This window comes from Vulpes vulpes, chromosome 11 (assembly GCF_048418805.1).
Source record: "Vulpes vulpes isolate BD-2025 chromosome 11, VulVul3, whole genome shotgun sequence".
Lineage (NCBI taxonomy): Eukaryota > Metazoa > Chordata > Mammalia > Carnivora > Canidae > Vulpes > Vulpes vulpes.
This window is the reverse complement of record NC_132790.1, coordinates 94579435-94604865: the sequence shown is the minus strand read 5'-3', so window position 1 is coordinate 94604865 and position 25431 is coordinate 94579435. Positions and strand designations below refer to the sequence as shown.

Genomic DNA, 25431 nt, shown 5'->3' with positions numbered 1-25431 from the left:
AGAAAACAACTGGTGATTGCCAGAGGAGAGGTGGGTAGGAGGATGAGTGAAAAAAAGGAGATTAAGAGCATTGAGAAAGGTATAGAATTGTTGAATTGTTATATTGTGTGCTGAAACAAATACAACACTGTATGTTAACTATACTTGTATTTAAGATAAAAAAAGAATAATCTTATTAATACCACAGAGCCTAGTACCAGCATGTCAGCTCTAGCCACTCAACCCAAACTTATCTCAGATGATAATGAATAGTCTTTTCCCTTGAGGTGAAGTTTAATTACTCCAGCGTTAATGCAGCCTCTGGGCTCTGCTCTCTGGAACTCCCAGGTACAGTAAAGCAGCCCTGTAGGGTTACTCACTTGGTCATGGAATAGCCAGTCCCCTGTTCCATAAGGTCATGGTATCCCTTGATGCCATGCTCCAGGTACATAGTGCACATCTACTGGTGCCTTCCTTGAACATGGTCAATTCTTAGTTAAAATGATTTGGAATTGTTCTCTACATTTTCTGACATCTTAGAAATGTATCCAGGCCACCCATTTTATTGTCACTGTAGATGTAAGATGAATATTCCTGAATAACAGTGACTGAGGCCCCAATCTGCAGCCAGTGGAAAACCTTACTCTCTTCTCTCCAGTATCTCCAGGGTATCTTGAGAGCCTGTGTCTCCCACTGTCACTTTCTGCTTCTGCTCATCTTCCTTACCTCTTGCCTCCCATGGCTGGTGTTTTCTTATTTTTGTGCATCTCAGGAACGGAACACAGGCTCATTTCCTCTGACTCTCCTTAACAACCACAAAAACAAGGCCATTGTGGGTCATAGACTCTTAGTGAAAGTTTGGAGGTAGATGAAGGCTCTTTTTCCCTCGATATTACACAGTGAAAGTGTTTACCATTTGACATTAGACACCTCTATCTTCAGGCATCCCTTCCCCATGCCTCACCGAGAAACACTGGCTCTCCACCTTTTCTACTGACACTCAGGACTTCTTTTCTCACACTCTTCCTCTCCATGCTTGTTTGGCATCTGTCCTCTCCTCGAATCATCCCAGATGCCATCTTGAGCTACACTCTTCAAAACACCCCCCCCCCAAATACATCCCATTGCATTATTCAGAGGAATTCATCTCCCTCCTATGATCTTCCAAATCCATCCTAATCCAGCCATGCCGGGCCCTGGAGCTTCATCTTTCAAAATAAAAAGCAGCCTGCAGAGGAGGTAGTCTCCTGAACATCTGGTTCTTTGTTTAAGAGAATAAATAGCCCTTGAGGCCCCCAGGCTTCAGGCCTGACCCCAGAAGGCAGATGAGCTCCTGTCTTTCCTGTAACCGTGAGTTTTTTTGATTAGTTACATCTCAAGAATGATCGTTTTCACACAACCAACATCCTTAGTAAGAAATACTTCAGTTAAAACTTTTGGGATTTGTAAAACCAGATGTCTGAAATCTTGAGCATTCTTCTGCAGGAGGTGTAGACAAGGTATCTACACTGATAATGACACAAGATCCCTTAAGAGTTGAGATGTTTCTCTATAGCCTCTCCCTAAAATGTTCTCAGGTTTGCTTCTCCTCTAAACCTTCGATTGAACTCAGAGAGAATGCAAGGGCACCTAATGCTTTCTCATTGTTGTCTTACAAAGTATTTTAGAATTGATAGGATATATAAATGACTAATGCCTTTTATAAATTATTTAATGGTGTTTTGTCTCCTTATTGAGGATATGGGACTGTATCGCTCTGATGTTTATGACCTTCCTCCTGGAGTATATCAGACTGTAAAAATGTATCCAAGAGATGTTGGAACCTGGTTATTTCATTGCCATGTTAGTGTTCACATTGAGGGTGGAATGGAAAGCACTTACACTGTAATTGAATGAAAAGGTAAGCCAAACTAATTTGAAGTGATAGTATTGAAATAAATTCGACATTTATATAAGGATATCTGATCCACTGAATATTTACATGATCTGACACATTACTCATTTATTCAAATAATACTGTTTTGAGGGGTACCTGGGTGGCTCAGTTGGTTAAGCATCTGACTGTTGATTTCAACTCAGGTCATGATCTCACGGTTATGAGATCAAGCCCCATGTTGGGCTATGTGCTCAGCTAGGAGTCTGGTTGAGATTCTCTCTCTTCGTCTCTCTTTGCCCCTCCCCCATCATGCTCTCTCACATTTTCTCTCTCTCTCTCTCTCAAATAATAAATCTTAAAAAAAATATTACTGTTTTGAGATGACCAAGAAACTGGTTTTATCTTCTTTCTCAAACTTAGATAACTGTTTCTGATGTGATAAAAGATACTCTAGAGTTAAATGCATTATTTCCAGATTCATATAATATATGCATAAGGATTTGAGCAATTTATAGAAGATGAAACACAAATGCCTATTGAGCCTATAAAGATATTTAGCCTTGTTAATAAGAAATTACTTAAAAATTGCATTTAAACTACAGTCAGATACATTTTTTTTAGTAAGGAAGCTAATGATTTGGCAAAGATTTATTTTTTTCAAAGATAATGTAACAGTGTGGTGAGATGGGTGCATTGCATATGCAGTGGTAGGAAGTATAAAGTGTTTCCACAGCTCTTGAAAGAAACTAAATAATGACTACCTGTTTTTTCATATTCAAGTGACACTTTTTTTCTTCTCATTCGTATCTCCCTTTTCTTCAACACATTTTATAACAACTTTAGGATGAAAATACTATCTTTGTTTCTGAGATTTTCAATAGCTCCTTCATTACTTAGGCTATCCATGAAGTCATTACCCTTTGGTGTCTTGGTACAATGATTGTAATATTTTTGATTCAGTTACTCCTTAGAACATCATGAAACTTTCTTTTCCAGAGCACAAATATCTTTCTGATATGAATGTTGACAAGTCCATGAGCAGAGGGAAAGTTGCTGAAGAAGAAAACCAAGGATGAAGGAATTTAGGAGGGCCTGGCTAAAGACTTTCATGGCAATCTCCCAGGAAAACTAGTTTGAAATAAAGTTTTGTTTTTGTTTTGTTTTTGTTTTTGTCAATTTTGTGTGCAAGCTGCTTCCTCTTTATGTAAACTGTGCCACTGGAGTAGAGTCTGTAGTGGTATAACAAAGTTTACAACATCACAAAGGGGGTGGCAAAAGGAAAATGAGGGTAGGTACAATCTGAAGTCTAGCTCAGTTAGAAAAAAAACACACAATATAAACTGCAACATCAGCAAACAAAAAAAAATGAAATTCTCATAGCATGGATGAGAATCTGAATCAGTCTTTAAAATGCAAATCCATATATTACTGTTAGACTATAATACAGATTAGAATGTTTAAGTGTCAGTTTTCCAGAACCAAAAATAAGGACTCATGCTCTGACTCTGTATCTAGCAATGTTAACATTTGGGATATGTTCTGCAAGTAACTGAAAACCCAGCTAAGGGGATTATCAATGGTGTTTGTCTCAAATTTTAAGTAAATCAGGAGGCTGCTAGGATTGGTTCAGCAACTTCATGGTGCAAGGGCCGGTGTCTTTAATGCCCTTGGCCTTTCCCTCATGACTGTGGCCTCATGGTTGCAAGATTGTTGCTGCAACTCCAAATATTGCATCCACACTGAAGGCAGAGAAGAAGGAAGAAAGAGTAGCACCAACCATACATTCTCCTTTTATCAAGAAAGCAAAAAATCTTCTGAGGAAACCCAGCCAACTTCTGTGTCTCACTGCTCAAACCCCTGTCATCTGGCTATTCCTAACTGCAAGGAAGGCTGCGAAAGAGCTGTGTAGCCTTTGTAGCAGAAATAACAGCACAGAGATACCGGGAAGCCCAACTGAAACAACATCTGAATCCATGCTCCAATGCTCTCAGGATCACAGTGCATCTCTGGGTCAGGCAGGCCAAACTTGAACTCCATCTGTGCCACTTACTAGTTATGGGGTCTTCGACAAGGTATAAAATCTCTCTTACCCATAGTTTCCTCATGTAAAATGAAGACAATAATAAAAATAATAATATCTATTTGTGATATTCTGTAAGCAAAATAATGGCCCCCTACAGATGTCCTTATCCTAATCTTTGGAACCTATGACTACGTTATTGTCTATGGCAAAGAAGAATGAAGGTTGCAAATGGAATTAAGGCTGCCAATCAACTAACTTTAAGATAGGGAGGTTATTCAGGGTTATCATGGTGGGCCCTTAACAGTAGAAGAGGGAGGCAGAGGAGAAGGTCAAAAAGAGCCATGTCAGGACTCACCCTGCCATTGTTGGCTTTGAAAATAGAAGGGTGCCACATGAGCCAAGGAATGTGGGTAGCCCCTAAGAACTGGAGCAGGCTAGGAAATGGGTTCTCCCCTAGAGCCTCCAAAAAGGAATGCAGCCTCACTGACACCTTCAGCCGGTGTCAGTGATTGATTTCAGCCCGGTGCTATAGGTGTCAGGTTTCTGACATATAGAACTATAAGGTATTAAATTTATGTTGTTTTAAACAACTGAGTTAGTGGTGATTTGTTAAAACAGCAATAAAAAAGAATACTACTACATCTACCCAATTGGTTGTTGTGAGGATTAAATGAAATAAAATTTACAAAGCTCTTGGAATTGTGCTGGTACACAGTAATCATTTAATAAATGTTAGTGACTCTTCCTAGAGTTAACATTTCTTCATTCTTTCAGTTTTTATTAAGCCGTGTGGCAAAAACTGTGCTAAGTGCCCGGGATTTAAGACAAAATAAGGCATAGTCATTGGCCCCAAGAAAGCCCAGTCTAGGGGATCCCTGGGTGGCTCAGCGGTTTAGCACCACCTCTGGCCCAGGGTGTGATCCTGGAGACCCGGTATCAAGTCCCATATCAGGCTCCCTGCATGGACCTGCTTCTTCCTCTGCCTGTGTCTCAGCCTCTCTCTCTCTCTTTCTCTCTCTGCATCTCTCATGAATAAATAAATAAAATCTTTAAAAAAAAAAAAGAAAGAAAGAAAGCCCAGTCTAATTGAGGAGGAAATAGTCACATAAACAGATCATTCTGATATGAAATATGTCTTAATCATGTTTTTAATTTTCACTATTTAATGATGCCTTGGCATATTTGAGGACCTTGCTAGCTGAGAAAAGACTGCCCCTCCCAGAGCTAGTTAATTCCTAGAGATAGTGAACAGCTTGCAGGTGAGCCAGACTTTAATATGTGAACCCACTCATCCCCGAATCCATACCCCCAACCATCTCCTTTATGTAAATCACACACCAAACCATATTTCCTCTGCCCTACCTCAATCTGAGCCAAGTTCCAAACAGCTGGAGACAGTTCCTATGCCCCAAAGCCCTCTGAGATCATTTAAACCAATCAGTCATAAGCTATTTACTCTGCCCTACCTTGCCTTTCCTACACAAACCCCAATAAAGGCTGTGGCCTATCCTTCCCCCAGTATCTGCTTCTGCCTCCTGAACAACCAGCCCTGCATGACATGTGTGCCTCTTCTTTCTAGGGGAATTATCATTTTTCTCTCCATGGCATTGGCCTCTTTGTGTCATCACGGAGTCATCTTTTATAAATTAAGACTCAGGCACAAATCAAAGTGTCAAGAGCTATACCGAATGTATTACCTCAGCATGGAATAGAGGCAAGAGGGAATGAGGTTAAGCATAGCAAGAGAGAAAAATGTTTCAAGAAAGCCACACATTGAGGGGAGCCTGGGTGGCTCAGTTGATTAAGCATCTGCCTTCAGCTTAGGTCGAGATCTCAGGGTCCTGGGATGGAGTCCCCACATTGGGCTCCCTGCTCAGTGGGGAGTCTGCTTCTCCTCTCCCTCTCCCTCTCCCCCTCCCCTGCTCCTGCTTCTCTCCCTCTCTCAAATAAATGAATAAAATCATTTTTTTAAAAGAAAGTCACACATTGAAGTTGTATGCAATCAAACCTTGTGAATAGGTTATTCTTTAATCTTTTATAAAAATAACTCTACTATTTCAGTTCTCTTTCATTGCTAACAAATCATATACTTTGATTTCTACATTGCTCACAGCATAACAAGAATGGAGGAAATGGAATCCTTAAGCTGTTAGAAAACAAATCTTTCCCGTTGTGATGGGGGCATCAACACCATCAAGGCTTTTGCTAGATTGGAATCTAGACTTTTCTCTTTTCCTGCCTGTGACATATTTTGCAGAGGGTGATGAGCAGAACCTTGACCCGTTAATGGGCAGCCAAAGGGGATATGGAGCAACCAAAGACCAATCTGTGTGATCAGTCCCTAAACAGTCATGAACTGAGCAGTAGAAGAGCAGAGGATCAGTCGAGCTTGTGCTATACTAGTTCAAGTCAGGGGACTCATTATCAGAGTTCTGTACATAACCACACTCACTGATAAAATTCCAGAGTTACACAATTTCCTTTGAAAAAGATAACATCGTGGTGGTCTGACTGGTCATGTACAGAATGACCTGCTGTTTTATACTCAGCGCTTCCTGCTGTCACAAAGTGAAAGACTGTCCTTGGCTGCTTGTTTCTTAGTAACTCTGGTAAACTAGGTTAAAAGCCAGTTTTCATGGATCAACCAAAAAGAAACTCAAGGGTATAAACAGGAATCGTGGAGGTAAGGAGAGATTGAATCTTGCCGGACAGATATAAAGCTAAAGCTTCCTTGACTTTACCCATTATCAGCCTCAGGATCTTTTTCTTTTTTAAATCTTTTTTTTTTTTAAGGTTTTCTTTATTTATTTGAGAGAGAGAACAGGTGAGTGGGCACCAGCACCAGTTGGGGGAGAGGGGCAGAGGGAGAAGTAGACGCTCGCTGAGCTGGGAGCCCAACTGAGGACTTGATCCCCATCGCCTGAGCTGAAGGTAGACCCTTAACCGACTGAGCCACCCAGGAGCCCCCAGCCCCAGGATTTTAATCGCTAAACACAGGTAAGACTCACTCAATCCAGAAATCTTTAAGACAACAAAGAAAGAAATTGTGGAAAATGATGAAAACTTGTGCTATGTCACTCTACTCAGGTTATAAACAGTTACCCTGGGTGTGCAGTAATTACTTATAACAAACTACAAAGGTGTCCCCCAGGGTTCTGAGGTAACAACCTTCTGACAGCTGCAGGTAAGTGGATGAGCTATTTGGTCCCATCAGGGTTCCTCTCTTATTTCTTGCAATGCTCTGAGGCTGCTGAGCCTCTCCTGGTGGGCCCCCTGCCCTTCCGGTCTCACCCCAGCTTATGCGGAGGCTGGGACACATTTCTTGACCACAGGAGTTCTCAATTGCAACATTATTAAAAGTTTGCTTTTGAGTACCAACTCTGGAATCACTGTAAGGGGGTTTGCAGTAAATGACCCCATCAATGGCTGGTTGCTCATTAGCCCACAGTGGCCTCTTTTATTTAGACAGTCCTGAGGCTCAGAGCATTCCCCCTACTCCCAGCCATTCAGCAGCTCTCTGCCTTTTAGTAGGAAAGGTAACTGTCACAAAAGAGGACAGAAATATGGACTTCTTGACTCCTTCTGCATTGCAACATAAAATATTTACTCCCACTGGGCAGAGGTGTTACTATTTAACCATTTCATTTCACCACCAATATAAGGGATGCTATAGAAGACCTCAGTAACTACCTGTTAATGTTTTTTTAATTTAATTTAATTTGTGTGTGTGTGTGTGTGTGTGTGTGTGTGTGTGTGTGTGTGTGCGAGGTAGATGAGCTGAAAAAGGTGACGGGACTATTGCTGTGATCTGATCACTGTCCTCACATCCCTCGTGGCTGAGTTTGAGCATGGAGTAGACAATGAGAAAGACCGAAATGCCCAGCAAGTTGCTGGCTCATATAGTGGCTTTGTGCCATTCTTCCTTTGGGGGAATGAACTGCTAAAAGATGTCCCCTCTGAGTAGACCATTTGGAAATAGGAGCCCTTCCGAGGTTCCAGTATTGAAAGGGAATAGCATTTGCTGTAGGGGTAGATTTGGGGCGGTGGTCCTCTCAGTGGTCATGGGGGCACAATAGTTAAAGGTGGCTCTAGAAGGAGGTCTCAGGGCATCCTGGGCAATGTGACTCAGCTTTCTGTATCAGGGCAGTTTAGTTACCATTATTAGGACCTGGTGAGAGAAGCATCTCTACTATGTGCCTTAACATGATGGATCATTTCAATTACCACCTGGATATCAGTCTCCTGGGCCTGAAATTTTACAGGTGAGGAAACTGAGGCCAAGGTTAAGTATCTTGCCTGATGTGACATGGTGCCATGAGATTTTGATCCTCATCCCGCTGTCTTCCCTGGCACTCATTATTGTCCCTCTCTGACTGGTTTTTCTCCATAGTACTTGCTGCTGATACTAGCTATTTCACTCTTCATTTGTACATTATCAACAAGTAGAAGGTAAGCTGATGAAGGTAGGGATTCAGGCACATAGAACAGGGCCTGGCACACAGCAGGCTCTCTCTGCAATACTTATTAAATCAACGAATTGTCCAAACATCAGGATCCTTTCTCCTATACCAATCTATTTCTATAAACTTTGGGCAAATAATAGTGCGTTGAAGGATTCTGGAGGCAAAGGTCATATTAACACAAAGTGTGCAGTGTTACAACCAGGATTTTCTGCTAATAAACTTCTGTTTACTCTGATAATAAACTACCATTTACTAAGACCAACCTTTGCCTTTGAAAACAGATTTACTGATGTCTGATATCTTTAATGATAAAGCAGAATTAGCAGCCCCTGTTATGCTCTGTTGGTTATTTGCATATAGCAAGGCAGAATAATCTGGTAAACTTTCTATGCAGGTGTGTTCAGAGCATACAAAATAGATAAATCCTTCAAAATAAGACTCTTGTTGTGGGGTACTTAAATTTGGCATGCTAAATACCATGTTTTGTATCATCAAGTTGCAACTAAGTATTGTTAGCCATTTCAAAAGTGAAGAGTGACCTGTTTTAAACCATTTTGCATAATTTCCTCCCAATTTATTAAAAGTTCTCTGCGTGCAGAGCACTGTACTGTGGCTTATTGTTCAAAGAACAAAGGGAGCATTTAGAGATGATTTTTGCCCTCCTGGAATTTACACAATAAATGGAAGAAAGCAGTGTTATGCACACTCTAGTGGCTCCAACAATAACTGTTGACTTTTTATTTGTAATCAGAGCAGCCTGGCAACAGAAAACTTTTCTTTCTGGGTTTACGAGAACTGAGCCTAAGTGGGAAACGTTATTTGCTTTGACGAAACCATTTACTTTTGTGCAACATTAAGTTGTGTCAATCAAGCAAATAAAGGAAGAAAGCCTTACTTATAAAATTGTCTGCTTCTGATTTCACCTTATTGCTTCTCAGGCTCCACCAGGAGAAAAATAATGAAGATTTTGCTGCTGGGAATTTTTCTGTTTTTATATAGTAACTCAGCCTGGGCAAAAGAAAAGCATTATTACATCGGAATTGTTGAAACAACTTGGGACTATGCCTCTGACAACAAGGAGAAGAAACTTATCTCAGTTGACACGTAAGTCACTATTTTTATTGTTTACAGACCGAATTTATAAGCTGTCAATTAAAAAATTGAAACAGTAAAATAAATTATTTTATTAATTTGTTGTCTACAGAAACTGCAAAATGTGGACTTGAAATCCAGGAAACTTTAATAAATCTCCTCTAAATTCCTGGGCATTTTTTGTCAAGGAGGAAGGCTTGTCCTACTTCTTTCCCTTGGTCCTGGGGAGTCTGCAGGGGCCCCTTATTACCTCCTCTGGTTATTATTGCATCTTTCATCAGGGTTCAGTCTTCTTGTCTGTTTATGCAGGAGTTCTTCAATTTAAGCAATGGCTATGTAAAAGGTTATATTTATTATACTGTTTATTGATTATTAGTACATAAGAATACAATGTTTTTTTTTCATTCCTTTAAAAGGTCATTCATAGAAATAAAACACAATTTTAACAAATATAACTGTGCCCAATACCTGTTGGATGACTCTGGACAGTTAATTTAGTTTGTCTTTCTCAGACTCAGCTTGCTAACCCGTAAAATGGGGATAAAGAAGACCTCATAGGGTTCTTTGAAGAGTGGGTACATATAAAGCTCTTAGTACAGTGCTTGGTACATCACACAGGAACAAAAACTGTGAGTTATCTATTGCAATGTTCCCCCCAAAAAAGACTCTGTGTAACCTAAATGTTTTCATGTTTTAGGTGAAAGGCCCCTTATTTTAAGCAACAGTCACCATATAGATATAGAAACACAAGAGTATGATTCTCCTTGACATTTTTATAATGGAAATTTATACTGAGGTCATTACTTTTAATGCTAATTATTTTTCACCACACCCAATGCTCACTACTTTAAAAAATGTATTTTAATGGTGATAAAGCACAAATGAACCCAATGACCATCAGCTGGTAAAATTATATCTTTAAAAATAGCTAAGCAAGTATGCCAATTTTCTTAATTGTTGATTCTGTTGACGGGGTATATGCTGTTCTCATTCATTTTATGTGTGTTTGAAATTTTTCACAGTAATAAATAAATGCATAGCTGACAATAACATCTAATTGTTAAATAATTAATTTCATAATATACAGTAAGAAAAGTTTCTGGCCTAAAAATTACTGATTGTTAATAAAACTAATACCTTTTGCAATAATTTTTACTTAAATCTGGTTTTGAGGTAGTATTCTCTTCTTAGGAAAATGACCTATTTTCATGATTTCACCAAATTATTTTGTATGAATGCAGTATTTTCCCTGATTAAATACAATATAAATTATATTTCTATAAGGAAACAAAACATAAAATAAAAAAAAAAAAACTGCTATACTCCATGCCCCCATCCACCATTCTTCTGCTGTTATTCATGATCAAAAATCCAATCAGCTTTGCTGGGCATAAACTAAGTGCAAGACATTGCCCCAAGCAACCTTTAATAAAGAAATCTGTAACTCCAAAAGTGAAAGAAGAGAGAGTTTATTAAGAATGGTGGGAAATGGGGTTGGGGGGCAGTGAATTCCTTTGGTTTTAAATATTCTTTTGTCTTGTCTGTGCTCAGGGAGGTTATGCAACATTGGTTTGGTAATCTGTGGCTTCAACAACAGCCTAGAGTAATACGAATTCTAAATGGCACTGCTCATTCTGCCTGTGATCTTTTTTAAAAAAATATCTAAACTGTGACTATTTAACAGTGCTTTAGAAATTTCACCAGTAGCATACTAAACTTTTTGTATAGACAAGTGTAGGTAGCAACTTGCTCTCCCTTCTTTGTCTCCGATTACCAGCATGTCTTAGTTTGTTCAGGCTGCTATAGCAAAATATAACAGACTGGGTAGCTTATTAACAACAGAAATATATTTTTTAGTTCTAGAGGTCAAGAAGTCCAAAGCCAAGCTACCAGCATGGCCACATTTTAGTAAGAGCTCTCTTTCTGGTTCATAGCCTTTTCACTGTGTCCTCACATGGTGGAAGAAGCTATGAATCTCTCTGGAGCCTCTTTCAGAAGGCACTAATACCATTTATGAGGGCTCCATTCTCATGACCTAGGCACATCCCAAAGGCCCCATCTCCTTATCCATCACATTAGAGGTGGCCTTAAACTCCCAGAACCTGTGCATATGATGAGTTATCACTCTCATGATCTATACTAATTCAATGGTGCAGTTGACTTTAAAATAGGATGATAACCGAGCAAAAACAAAATAGTCAACAAAATTAAAAGGCAATCTAGGGAGTGGGAGAAGATATTTGCAAATGTCTTATCAGATAAGTGGCTAGTACCCAAAATCTATACGGAACTTAGCAAACTCAACACCCAAAAACAAATAATCCAATCAGGAAATGGGCAGAAGACATAAATAGCTATTTCCCCAAAGAGACAAACAAATGGCCAATAGACACATGAAAAAATGCTCAACATCACTCAGTATCAGGGCAATACAAATAAAAACCACAATGAGATACCACCTCACACCAGTCAGAATGGTTGAAATTAACAACTCAGGAAACAACGGATGTTGGCAAGGATGCAGAGAAAGGGGAACCCTCTTGTTCCTGTTGGTGGTGCAACCACTCTGGAAAACAGTATGGAGGTTCCTCAAAAAGTTGAAAATAGAATTATCCTAAGACCCAGCAATTGCACTACTATGTATTTATCCAAAGGATACATAGTGATTCGAAGGGGCACATGCACCCCGATATTTATAGCAGCAATGTCCACAATAGTCAAAACATGACAAGAGCCTAGATGTCTATCGACAGATGAATGCATAAAGAAAAGTCTATACACAATGGACTACTACTCAACCATCAAAAAGAATGAAATCTTGCCAGTTGCAACCAGGTGGATGGAACTAGAGGGTATTATGCTAAGTGAAATAAAGCAGTCTAAGAAAAACAAATACCATATGATTTCACTTAGATGTAGAATTTACGAAACAAAACAGATGAACATAGGGGAACGGAAGGAAAAATAACATAGGATGAAATCAGACAGGGAAGCAAACCATAAGAGATGCTGTACTCTAGAACTAAAGGGTTGCTGAAGGTTGGGGGAGCACTGGGGTAACTGGGTGATGGGCATTAAGGAGGACTCATGATGTAATGAGCACTCGGTGTTGTATGCAACTGATGAATCACTAAATTCTATCCCCGAAGCTAATACAGTATATGCTAACTACATTGAATTTAAATAAAAGAAAGAAAAGAAGAAAGAAAGAAGAAAGAAAGAAAGAAAGAAAGAAAGAAAGAAAGAAAGAAAAGAAAGAAAGGATGTGCCTAATCTAAACCAGAGAATTCTTTAGCAGAAGAAGAGGAAGAAGAAAAGAGATTTGAGGTGATTCAACAAACTGCTGCTGACTTGCATATAGAAGAGGCTACTTGAGAAGGAAAATGGGGGGGCCATGAAGAGCTGGTTAAGGCAAGGTCCTCATCTTACCACCAGCCAGGAAGTGGAGATTTCAATCCTACAACCACAGTGAACTGAATTCTACCAATAACCTGGATGAATTTAGAAGTGGATTTCTCCAGCGCCTCCACGATGAGCGCTCAGGCCAGCCAACACCTTGATGTCAGCCTTGTGATAACCTGAGCTGAGAAGCCAGTTATGCCGTGCCAGACTTCTGACCCACAGAGCAGTGAAATAATCCATGGGTGTTGTTTTATTTTTTTATTTTTATTTTTTTAAGATTGGTTGATTGATTTATGATAGACAGAGAGAGAGAGAGAGAGAGAGAGAGGCAGAGACACAGGAGGAGGGAGAAGCAGGCTCCACACAGGGACGTGGGACTCGATCCCGGGACTCTAGGATCGCGCCCTGGGCCAAAGGCAGGCGCTAAACCGCTGAGCCACCCAGGGATTCCCAAAGGGTGTTGTTTTAGACTGCTATGTGATAATTTATTATTTGTCAATAGAAAACTAATGTTCTGTGTCTCAACTGATAAAGCCAAGAATCCAGAAACTTTTCCCATGTATTATCCACATTTTAGTAATCATGTCTAAACATAAACCAAGACCACCCAAGTGCATTCTGAATTTATGGGTGGATGTAGCATTATTACCATCTTAATAAGGCAGTATAATTTTTTTTTAATTCCACTACTGTTAAAAACTCACTTCTGAGTCTGAATCTACCAAAAATTATAAGAGTTGGCTATAGGATTCTAGAAGTTGGGGTGGGGGGATAAAAAAGAGGGATATGATTACTGAGAGGGAGACTATCTGTTGTAATAAGTAGAAAAGAGCATGTTACAATTGTCAACAGGAAGAACTGCAATTAATGTAAATTATCTGGTTCAAAGATCAACTGTAATGGATTCTTTTGACTGAATATCTGACTGGCAAACTTCCTGCAAGCTTCCAGTAACTGACCCTTGTCCCCAAGCTGTGCTCTTGAAATTAAATAGACATCTTCCATCTTCTAATGATCCTTTGATGTTCCTTTGAAGACAGAACATAATCCAATAGACCTCCCCCAGAGTTATCACGTGATACAAAATATTTCCCCATTTGGTTAATTTTATTAAAAAAAAAAAAAAGATGGGAAACATTTTGCATATTGCTGTGAATATAAAAGGAGTTTCAAATGTTAACAACCCCGAATGTGTTGTAACTCCAGATCAATTATTTCAAAAACAGTTCTTGCCTCCCCCCAAATCTCTGTGTACAAAGAATTAATCCCGAAGCTTCTGCAATGCTCCTCCTGTATGGAGAGGTGATTAGTACATAGGGGAACTTCCCTGCAATGAAGGCATTCCAACAAAACCCACTACATTTTATTGAAATGGGAATATGTGACATATTCCCAGTGTGTTGGAGTGAAGCCTTAAGAATTTGAGGGCTATTTTAAAACTTTGGCCTATGTAAAATGTGTATCAACAGGGCATTTCAGAGCACGGATTTGAATCTCTAAGTATCACCAGGATGAATCTCTACCAATAGGAGACACCGGAGAAAATTTACCCTCAGATTCAGATGGGCCTGTGTGAGACCGCGTGGGCCCGGGGCCTTCTGGTGTGATTGGGGAAGAACCTATCTCTGCCCTGGGAGCTGTGCTCCAGCTCTTGTGTGTCTCTCTCAAACTGTACTCGTGCACTTCCTCGCAGCAGGACGGGCTGGATGAATCTGCTTTTAATCTCAGCGGCCTTCAGTGCCTCAGAATTTTGCTGCTGTTAAAACATCTGCTTATTCGTTCATACCAACACTGCAGTGTGAGAGGAACAATTCACAGCCCTGGCCTGCTGTTTTCCTGTGCATTTGGATGTCCCTGAAGTCCCTCTGAGCCTCCCTGAATTCGTTTTTCTATTTTGTTCTAACGAAATGGAAACTCCAACAATTAGAAAACGAAGACAAATTAGGAGAAATGAAGCAAAAGATGTTACTCCTTTGTTTTCTGACTTCTAGCTTGGCCCCCTTTCCATTAAAAGGGTTCATTTCTCAGCCAACAATTTGAGAATCCTGGAGTTCACACAATCTGGGAAAAGTGGGGTCTTCGGTTTATGGTGACAATGATGAGATACTCATCAAAGTCCTCTGCTCAACCCAGGGCAGGGTGCTCTGCTATTTTCTTTAGGTTTTTTGTTTTTGTTTTTTTGTTTTTTGTTTTAGATTTTATTAATTCATGAGAGACACAGAGAGAGAGGCAGAGACACAGGCAGAGGGAGAAGCAGGCTCCACGTAGGGAGCCCGATGCGGGACTCGATCCCGGAACCCAGGATCATGCCCTGAGCCAAAGGCAGATGCTCAACCACTGAGCCACCCAGACATCCTGTGCTCTGCTGTTTTCAACACCTGCTGCTGCCCGAATTCAGCCACCAGAGCCACTGCGGGGCAGCTGTGCTCCCTGGCTCCAGGACTCAGCTTTAATCTGATGTCCTCATGCAACTATACCAACAGGGGTCTGGCCATTGCCAGCATATGTTCTGGAAACAGAGCCTGCCACCTTCCTATCTCACAGTCCTGAGAAATCCCACTGCCTCTGGGATTAGGCTGCTCTCTTCCCCTTCATTTTGGAGCCTCATGTTACCCAGGGCCCAGAGCTTCCTGCCCACAACAGAACACACTGGGGTGTCGGTTGGTCACTACGAGTGCCTGAGCCCCAGGCCCATCGATTCTGATGGTGCGCATCTGGGCTGGGCTCAGGAGCTTGCATTTCACCAACGTCTTCAGTAGATTCCCATGCACATTAAAACTTAAGAAATATTAGGCTGTAGCCCTAGATTTTTGAAAAACTAGCCATTTAAGTTCTGCAGCAACAGAAGTCCAGAGCTCCCAGGCAAGCGCTCCTCTTGTCTTGAAGAAAAGAAGCAAAAGTATCTTTCACTCTTTCCAATGAACTTACAGCTGAGAAAAGAAGACGAAGTTTATTTTTCAGTCAGATCATCCGGCTCCACAGGGATTAAGTAGAAACCGTAAGGCATCAAAGGTCACTGAGGCGAAAGTTAGCAAAATACACACATACATACACACACACGTACACTCACACAAAGAAACACAAACTCCAGATCATCAGCCTGAGTGTTAGCATTTTTATTCTACTGAGGGAGATCTCATTTGTGGTGGGCGCTTGCCAAAATCCGGATTTAAGTGGGTCCTCCTAAAAGGGTAGATGGTGTTACAAACATCTCACTGAGCTATCCAGAGCCTTCTGTTAAGGACAACATAAGAATCACTTTAAAAGTTTGAATACCACTACCTGAATTTAAATTTTTTAAAAAGTCTGAGTACCAAATTCTCCTTCTTTTCCTTTCTTGCCCTTCTCGTCCTCTCCCCTCTGCTCCTCCAACCTGGCTACCATTTACTTTGCGAATATTTTCAGAAAAGTTTTGAGTGACTATTAATCAGCCGTGAAGCAGAATATAAACTTTCAGTGTTCAAGTATTTTCAGTAGCAAGGGATTAAAAGAACATAAGGGCAAGATAATTTTAAAACCCATACATATTGCACACATCAATTCCAATCTTTTTTAAAAAAGGTTTTATTTATTTATTCATGAGAGACACAGAGAGAGAGAGAGAGAGAGAGAGAGAGAGAAAGAGGCATAGACACGGGCAGAGGGAGAAGCAGGCTCCATGCAGGGAGCCAGATGCGGGCCTCGATCCCAGGACTCCAGGATCACACTGTAAGGGCTGAAGGCAGGTGCCAAACCGCTGGGCCACCCAGGGATCCCCAATTCCAATCTTGGTTTAGTACTTTTCTTTAGAAAGAAAAATGGTAGAATTAATTTAGCATCATTAATTTTATTTGGGAAAACAAATATATACACGTGTTGAAGTCTCAAATATCCAGATTAACTGCTTATAAACTTTTCTTTTCTAGCAGCTGAAAGAGGTATACCCTAAGTGAGTAATGTCTTACCTGCTTTATCTTAATATTTCACTTTAATTTTGTCTTCTATTTCATAATGCCTCTGTGTTTTAACATAAAAAACCTGTAAAAAGGTGTATCTTACCAGAGTAAGATACCACATGATTCTCTGCTACACACCTGACGTGGGAGGCCTCACATAATTAAAATAGCACGGTAAGTGCCTGTTCACCTCTTCATCTTTTGGAAGCGTCCCTACAAATGATAGGCAAACATTTAATGTGATATAGTTATTAATTTCTCTTTAATTACGTGAGGTGTTATAATTATAATGTATCCCCAGAAGTGATGGCTCCTGATAGAGTTGTCTTCTTTTCCTTTTCAGGGAACATTCCAATATCTACCTTCAAAATGGCCCAAATAGAATTGGAAGGCTATATAAGAAGGCCCTTTATCTTCAATACACGAATGAAAACTTTAAGACAGTTATAGAAAAACCTGTCTGGCTGGGGTTTTTAGGCCCTATTATCAAAGCTGAAATTGGAGATAAGGTTTATGTACACTTAAAAAACTTCGCCTCTAGGCCCTACACTTTTCATCCACATGGAATAACTTACCGTAAGGAATATGAGGGTAAGTTCAGCTCATATTCTAGCTGGAATTTCTTCTTAATTTTCAGGAGGAGCATTTTTTTTTTAAACTCCTAAGATTATGTCCTCCCCTCCTGGATAAGACCTGTAACTATGTCGTTTAGCTCGAAACTATTTCATTAATAAGTATATTGGTTCATCATAATAATGCCATGTTTCCCTTGGTGGTGCTTGCTTGTGTGCAGTGTGAACGTGGTGGGGCTTCTGGGTAGACTGGTAAGGTAGTCAGTGAGAACTGGGACTTCCCTCCCAGTGCCCCACAACTCGCCAGCCAAAGAGAATGAGAGAGCCAGGCACTGTGCATTAAGGCTCAGAAAAGGCAAAGATTCAAAGGGAGGAAACAGGACTCAAGATCAGGATCGTCTCACCTCTGAAATTCCTGTGTGAGAACATGATGTGGCTGTTGTCACGTCCCAGGCTAACTGGGGATAAACTCTATCTCTGCTAAGGCGGTCTGGGTAGTCAGTCTCCCACGTCAGCCAAATGGTCCATGTGTCTGCATGACCCCAGAGTCACAGCTGAGATACAGGTAACCAGAAGGTCATTGGAATGTAGGACTTAGAAACCTTAATGATGGTATAGGAAGACACAGATTAGATTTGTCATCTCTGATCTCATTTTTAGTACTTGATGATGGTAACAGTGATGAAAAGAAGTGGTGTTTTATTGTGGATAAGAGCAAAGGCTTTGAGAGCAATAGACCAAGCTTGGAAGACAGCCTTGCTTTTACTGGCTGAATGATCATAGGCAAGTTTCTTAAAATCTTTGTGCTTTAGTTTCCTCACCCATAAAACAAGGACAATAATAGTACATAGTAATAGCTCAATCAACGTCAGGTATTATCATAAGCGAAAATGCGGAGGCTATGCTAATTGAAATTATAAAGATTAACTCTGGAAATGAAAATAAAATTAGATTTTTAAAATCAATTCTTAGCTTTTTTAAAGAGGTATTGCTTTAGAAAGTGGTTGTTTTGACCATATATTTTTGTTTGTTCTTCTGACACAAACACATTCATAGCATAGAGGCTGACTGCTATCTTATTTCTTTTTTTTACAATTTCATGGTATATTAGGGCATTACTCATTTATAAGATATGGTAGTTACATTGTGTTTCTGTTAAAAGAAAAAAAAAGAGTTCTTATCCTTTAGAGGTACATATTCAAGTATTTATGAATGAAATTATATGATGCCTGGGATTTGCTTTAGAATAATTTGATGGTGGGATGCCTGGGTGGCTCAGTGGTTTAGCGTCTGCCTTTGGTCCAGGGCGTGATCCTGGAGTCCCCGATCGAGTCCCATGTCGGGATCCCTGCAGGGAGCCTGCTTCTCCCTCTGCTTGTGTCTCTGCCTTTCTCTCTGTGTCTCTCATGAATATGTAAATTTTTTTAAAAAAATTTTTAAAGAATAATTCGATGGTGATGGAAATAAGAGTGGGGGTATAGATGAAACAGGATTGCCCTTGAGTTGATCATTGTTGAAGCTTGGTTGATGGGTACATGAAAGTTCATCGTATTATTTTCTTAACTTTTACATATTTTTGGAAATTTCCAAAATTAAAAGTACAAAATTTTTAAAAATCCACAGTTGCTTCATGGACAAAAATTTGATATCACATAAGATGTTTCAAATTATGAGAGAGTAGCCATTTTGCTCATACTTCCATACCATGACCCCAGAGCAAAAGTGGTTCTTTAAATTGTAAACCAAAAGTCACTATTCTCTATTACTCCTCCCCTAAGATTCAGTATGTATAAAAAATAATAACCAAATTTTCTGTAAAACTTCCAAACCCCCTAGTCATTAGCTTCTTACTCTTCTCTGTTCAAATAGGACATCACTACACCCCCAAGAGGGCACATACTAGAAATTGAATAAATGTTTGCTGAGTAGGGATCCCTGGGTGGCGCAGCGGTTTGGCGCCTGCCTTTGGCCCAGGGCGCGATCCTGGAGACCCGGGATCGAATCCCACATCAGGCTCCCGGTGCATGGAGCCTGCTTCTCCCTCCGCCTGTGTCTCTGCCTCTCTCTCTCTCTGTGACTATCATAAAAAAAAAAAAAAAAAAAAAAAAAAATGTTTGCTGAGTAAATTAATGGACCATCTATTCTCTCATTTAAGTTCAAATACATTCACTTTATAACTTTTTCCCATCCTAGGGGCCATCTATCCTGATAACACCGTAGGTTCTCACAAAGCAGATGATAAAGTGCTTCCAGGTCAGCAGTACACATACATATTGGATGCCAGCCAAGATGACAGTCCTGGTGAGGAAGATAGCAATTGTGTGACCAGGATTTACCATTCTCACATTGATGCGCCAAAAGATATTGCCTCAGGACTCATTGGACCTTTAATAGTCTGTAGAAAAGGTACATTTTTTTCCTTGTTCATCCTCATGTATGACCAAAAGGCAAGTGACAGGGCAGTTTGTTTTTAAAACATAAGCCAGGTAAGTTGGAAAGGGAGTGAATCCAGAAAAGGAAGAAAGAGCAGGGCAGGAAAAGAAGGGATAAGTGGAATAAGCATTCACTACATTGCTAAGCTGCAAGAAACATGCTTTCCTGGAAGAGAGGTTTGCTGTGTCCAATTTCCAACAGTGGTGTCGAAAAGACGTGTGACTTTACTGAATGTGACCCCCTTAGCAGCACTCCATGGTGATAGGTCTGTAGTTATCCATATTGTGTTGGTAAATATAAGATCACAGTCTCTATTTCTAAATAAAAAAGACAACATAGCTCAAGAGTTTGAAATACAAATCTTTCTTGAACAATAATGAGTTATCTGCAAAGACTTATTGTCTCAGCTTATGGCTATATGCACCAGAAGAGATACACATGACTTTGAATTCCAACCTTTTCATTTGCCAAAAAGTGTTAAATAGCTATGTGGTCAGTGGACATCCAGGTATATAAGTATCTCCAATCCCAGGATACTTAACGTAAAATTTCCAATTTCCACATCTGTAAAATGGAAGTGACTAATCCAGATTTGACTATAAGAAAAAAATCTTTAAAGCTATAAATCATCTACTAAAAAATACATGCTACGGATTAACTTCTACTAAAATAGCAATTTTCACTTCAGATACCCTGGAGAATGAAAAAGAAAAAAATATTGACCAAGAGTTTGTCGTGATGTTTTCTGTGGTGGATGAAAATCTCAGCTGGTACCTAGATGACAACATTAAGACCTATTGCTCTGAACCAGAGAAAGTTGACAAAGATGATGAAGACTTCCAGGAGAGTAACAGAATGTATTGTAAGATCATAGAAAATGTGTTAACTTTATCTTATTTTTCTTGATCCATTAAGTCTGCTAGGTTTATTCCTTCACATGAATAAGTAGTGTGTTTCTAATCTCTAGCCCTGAGAAGGAGGCATATTAAACATACAACTTCATATCAGCTAAACATATCAAATCAAAACTCTGTGTCAGGTAAAACTAGGAATCCCAAACTGGGGCAGCCTCGGTGGCTCAGCGGTTTAGCGCCGCTTTCAGCCCGGGCATGATCCTGGAGACCCAGAATCAAGTCCCACATCAGGCTTCCTGCATGGAGCCTGCTCCTCCCTCAGCCTGTGTCTCTGCCTCTCTCTCTCTCTCTCTCTGTGTCTCTCATAAATAAATAAATAAAATCTTAAAAAAAAAAAAAAAAGGAATCCCAAACTGTTCCCAAACTAATAAAGATAAAACATCAATTATGGTTTAATGCATATGCATGTCATGTTTATTTATAAATATTTGTTTATCCTCTAATCTCATTCCAAAAATTATTTGAGGCAGCCTAAAATTATTAAACTAAATGTTTAAAATTATACTTATATCATAAAGCATCGAACTGCATTTAGGAACATAGTTCTAAAAGGTATTTCTTTTACATATACACTGTCCCTCTGCATCATTTTTTCTATCTTTTAATTCACTTTATTTCTTTTAGAAATGCTTTCTTTACCTCCTAGGCTTCTCTTTAATTCTTAAATCTTAAGTGTCCTCAGACACAAAATGATGAGCTTAGTAAGATTGTCTATCCCTCAGAATTTGCCTAAGAAATCACATCTGTTAACATCAACTAGACCAATAAGTATAGATTTTTATTTGTGTTTAGCTTCTTCAAAACAATCTTTACTCAGAAATCGGGAATATAAAAACAATGACCAAAGCAGAAAAATAAACTAATGAAGTATACGGATTTTTTTTTCCCAGCTTTTGTTATTTCTGGCTAGAAGGCCCTCTTTCTATACTTCAATCCTGCCTCTGTTATCCACTAATCATAAATAGATGTTAGAAAAAGATACTCAAATGTCTAGTCTGGGGAGGTCTGATTATACCTCTATTGTATCAGATACATTCACGGTGCTTTCCAGAACTAATTTCCACCTTACTTCTAGACCACCAGGTTTGAATAGTGATACTAAGTTCCTTCAAAGGGTCTTGCTTGGGTCATCCTGCCTTTGAACTTTTAGAGCTTTGTGGCTCTGGTACTGGTCCTTGGGATCCTTTTCCTGAATTCCTTTTCTCCTCCTTCATATCTCTTCCACTTTTGTCTTCCAATATTTAAAAAAAAAAGATTTCCTCATGTTCTCATTACAAAAGTAATTCATATTCACTGTAGAAAATCAGCAACGTTCAGTCTTTTTAAAGTTTATGTGTGTACATTTTGTATATACATATGCATAAATGCACGTATTTGTATTTTCAAATACACATACACTTGTAAACAAACTAATATGTATAGCTTATAACAGAGAGAGAAAATAGGTTTCATCTTCAGTATTGTGTTCACTTTCTAATGTTGTGTTGAAAAAATTCCTGAGGCTGAATTCAGGTCCAAAATAAGGGTGCTACAATTGATTAGCAATGTCTGATATGGGTATAGGAGGGAGGAATAGCAGCAGGATGTGTGCCAGGTGTTTTCCACCCCAATTTCATTCTGTTTCTATAGGGGTGACTGTTATCCCAGGTATTCGTGTCTGTTAGTCACAATCTCTGCTCTTGATTCACAGCTGTGAATGGATACACTTTTGGAAGTCTCCCGGGACTCTCTATGTGTGCAGAGGATAGAGTAAAATGGTATCTTTTTGGCATGGGTAATGAAGTGGACGTGCATGCAGCTTTCTTCCATGGTCAAGTGTTGACTAATAAGAACTACCGGGTTGATACAGTCAATCTCTTTCCTGCTACCCTCTTTGAAGCTTTTATGGTGGCCCAGAATCCTGGAGAATGGATGCTTAGCTGTCAGAATCTAAACCACCTGAAAGGTAAGGCATCTTTACCTACAATGAACTGTCAGCTGAAAAAAGAGTCCATGTCTCAGTTACACTACCAATGGGGCTGATTATTGGGGATCAGAATGTAAAAGTTCAGTGTCTTTGGAATAATCTGAACTTTGAACGGATAATTTTATTCCTATGATGATATGCCTCATAATGCAATAAAACAAAAGACTGAAAGACTGGAATTTTATAAAGTAATGAAATCTGAAAACATCTTAATTTTGGGAAAAGAACAACTGGTCCTGAATGTGGAGTCCTGTCCTAAAGTATAGTGCTGTATAGAACTTCTCGGCTTTGTAAAATACACAATATTGAAAACACCAGAAGATCTGCATGTTGTGAAAAAAGTAGCTTTTCTTTTTTACTTGGTTCTGTCAAATATTACCAACTTTGTTCTTTGAATCCAGCTACTCTTTGATTTAACTTCCTAAATCCCTCCTTCATCCTTCAATATGAGAACATTCCTAGCTCTTAAAAAATATTAGTTTGAAATAATGATCTCCTGAAGAAATTAACTCGAACTTGGGTCTTTTAATATGTTAACTCTGACCTCCAAACATAACCTCGCCTATTAAATATGACTTTGGCTTCAGAAGACCCAGGGCAATGGGTGCGTAACCATTTTTATTTGTCTGAGAACAATAATCATATATGCTCATTCAATTCCTCCTACCCCACTCTACCCTGCCCCTTTAAATATGGCCAAATCTCTCTTCATTAACTTATCTATCAATGTGTCTTTTTTTTCTCATCAAAAGACCTCCCAAGTGAAACTCTACAGAGATTGGTTCCATATTTTTAAAAATACTAGTATTTTTTTTAAACTAGTGTTTAAAATCTCTTCTCTGAGCCATATAGAGAAGTTTTACTGCTTGAATTTTCCATCTACAACTGTTTAATTTTTAATGTTGTTTCTAGCTGTATATTTCTTCAATTTCCATCTGTGATTTCACCAGCAGTGTTTACAAGGCAGTAGGAGGGGAAAACATTGCCTCCATTAACCAATGTCTCCTTCCATGTGGATTTTCAGCTGGTCTCCAGGCCTTTTTCCAGGTGCAAGACTGTAAGAAGCCTTCATCAGAGAAAAACATCCGCTGGAAATATGTTAAACATTACTACATCGCTGCTGAGGAAATCATCTGGGACTATGCACCTTCTGGGCTAAACAACTTCACCAAAGAAAACTTAACAGCACCTGGAAGGTAGTTCAGAAAAAGAACTATTATTTTTAAAAATGCCTCCCTAAAAAAAAGGAAGGAAGGGAGGAAGGAAGGAAGGAAGGAAGGAAGGAAGGAAGGAAGGAAGGAAGGAAGAAAGGAAGGAAGGAAGGAAGGAAGGAAGGAAGGAAGGAAGGAAGGAAGGAAGGAAGGAAGGAAAGATAAAAGATGGATTCAGCAATTAGCATTTTAATTGGTACCTGCAACTGAGTAACTAGACTGCTAAATATTTACTAAGGTGTTTGCTATGACTCTCAGTTTGAGAAATATGACTTTTGAGTTCATGAAAGAAAATGGGTTTAAAAATTATTAGATCATCAACAAATTCCTCAGAAAATACTGATTATAGTAGACTGGTTGATGCATTTGCTTTCCTTTCATGAAAACACAGCATTGTGCAATCCAGCAGCATTAAGTACATTCACAAAGTTGTACAATCATCTACACTATCCATTTCCAGAACTTTGTCATCATCCTGAGTAGAAAGTCTGATTCCACTAAATAGTGGCTTACTAATCCCTGATAACTCCTACTTTCCATCTCTATGAATTTGCCCATTCTAGGCACTTAATACAAGTGCAGTGGTTGTCTTTTTTTTGTCTGGTTTACTTCACTTAGCATAATGTTTTCAAGGTTCATTGATGTCGTAGATTCATTTCTCTTTAAGGCTAAATAGTATTCCATTGAATGCATAAACCACATTTTATTTATTCATTTGTCTGTTGATGGAAATTTGGGGTGTTTCTACTCTTTGGCTATTATGAATAATGCAACTATGACCTTGGAAGTACAAGTATTGTTTATATCCCTGCTTTTAATTGTTTTATGTACATACGTAGGAATGGAATTATATTTTTAATTTTTTGAGGGGCAACCATACTGTTTTCCACAGTGGCTGTACCATTTTACATTCCCACAAGGGTTCCAATTTCTCTACAACCTTGCCAATATTTATTTTCCATTTTTTTATAATAGGTATCTCATTGGGTGTGAAGTTGTATCTTATTGCGGTTTTGATTTGCATCTTCCTGATGATTAGTAATGTTGAGCATTTTTTCATGTTCTTGTTGGTGATTTGGAGAAATATCTGTTCAAGTCCTTTTCCCATTTTTAATTGGGTTGTTTGCTTTTGGTTTTGGTGGTGGTGTTATTAAAGTATATGACTTCTTTATATATTCTGGATATTAATCTCTTATCACATATATGGTTTGCAAGTATTTTCTCCTGTTCTATAGGTTTTCTTTTCACTATCTTGATAGTGTCCTTTGATGCACAGAAACTACTCCTAGACATGTCCAATGACCTCCACAGCCTCCTAGTCATTCTTCCCCACTCAATCTTCCTTTACTACTGTCCATTCTCCATGAAGCACCCAGTCTTTTGAAAATGTTGATGAGATTGTATCACACCCTTGCTTCAAGCCTCTGCTCAAATATCACCTCCTAAGGAAAGCCTTATTTGCAACCAATCAACTTAGAAAGGTTAAGTAACTTACTCAATGAACCCCAACAGGTCAATAGCTGGGCCTGGTTCTACCCAGGTCTGTGACTCGTGAAGCATAAGTT

At 39.3% G+C, this 25431-nt stretch overlaps 2 protein-coding genes across 14 annotated transcripts in view; both read left to right on the top strand.

Annotated features, from left to right (window-relative positions):
• LOC112932753 (ceruloplasmin-like) overlaps nt 1–3018 on the top strand; it is a 29437-nt gene extending 26419 nt beyond the window's left edge. Inside the window, exons 18-19 of the mRNA XM_026015724.2 lie at nt 1717–1879; nt 2852–3018. Coding sequence (XP_025871509.1) covers nt 1717–1875 — 159 coding nt within the window. The 3' untranslated portion in view covers nt 1876–1879; nt 2852–3018. The remainder of the gene's footprint in view (nt 1–1716; nt 1880–2851) is intronic.
• Nucleotides 3019–6210: 3192 nt separating this feature from the next.
• Nucleotides 6211–25431, top strand: part of CP (ceruloplasmin) — a 63394-nt gene continuing 44173 nt past the window's right edge. For 2 of the 13 annotated variants that reach the window (XM_072727116.1, XM_072727111.1), the window contains exons 1-8: nt 8021–8140; nt 8269–8327; nt 9280–9445; nt 17114–17361; nt 19536–19748; nt 20464–20637; nt 22380–22634; nt 23680–23851. In XM_072727116.1, the coding sequence (XP_072583217.1) occupies nt 9300–9445; nt 17114–17361; nt 19536–19748; nt 20464–20637; nt 22380–22634; nt 23680–23851 (1208 nt within the window). In that variant the 5' untranslated portion in view covers nt 8021–8140; nt 8269–8327; nt 9280–9299. Of the gene's footprint in view, nt 6562–6635; nt 6876–8020; nt 8141–8268; nt 8328–8685; nt 9446–17113; nt 17362–19535; nt 19749–20463; nt 20638–22379; nt 22635–23679; nt 23852–25431 lie in introns of those variants that run through there. The other 11 variants (XM_026015767.2, XM_026015769.2, XM_072727113.1 and 8 more) reach the window with 10 other exon arrangements.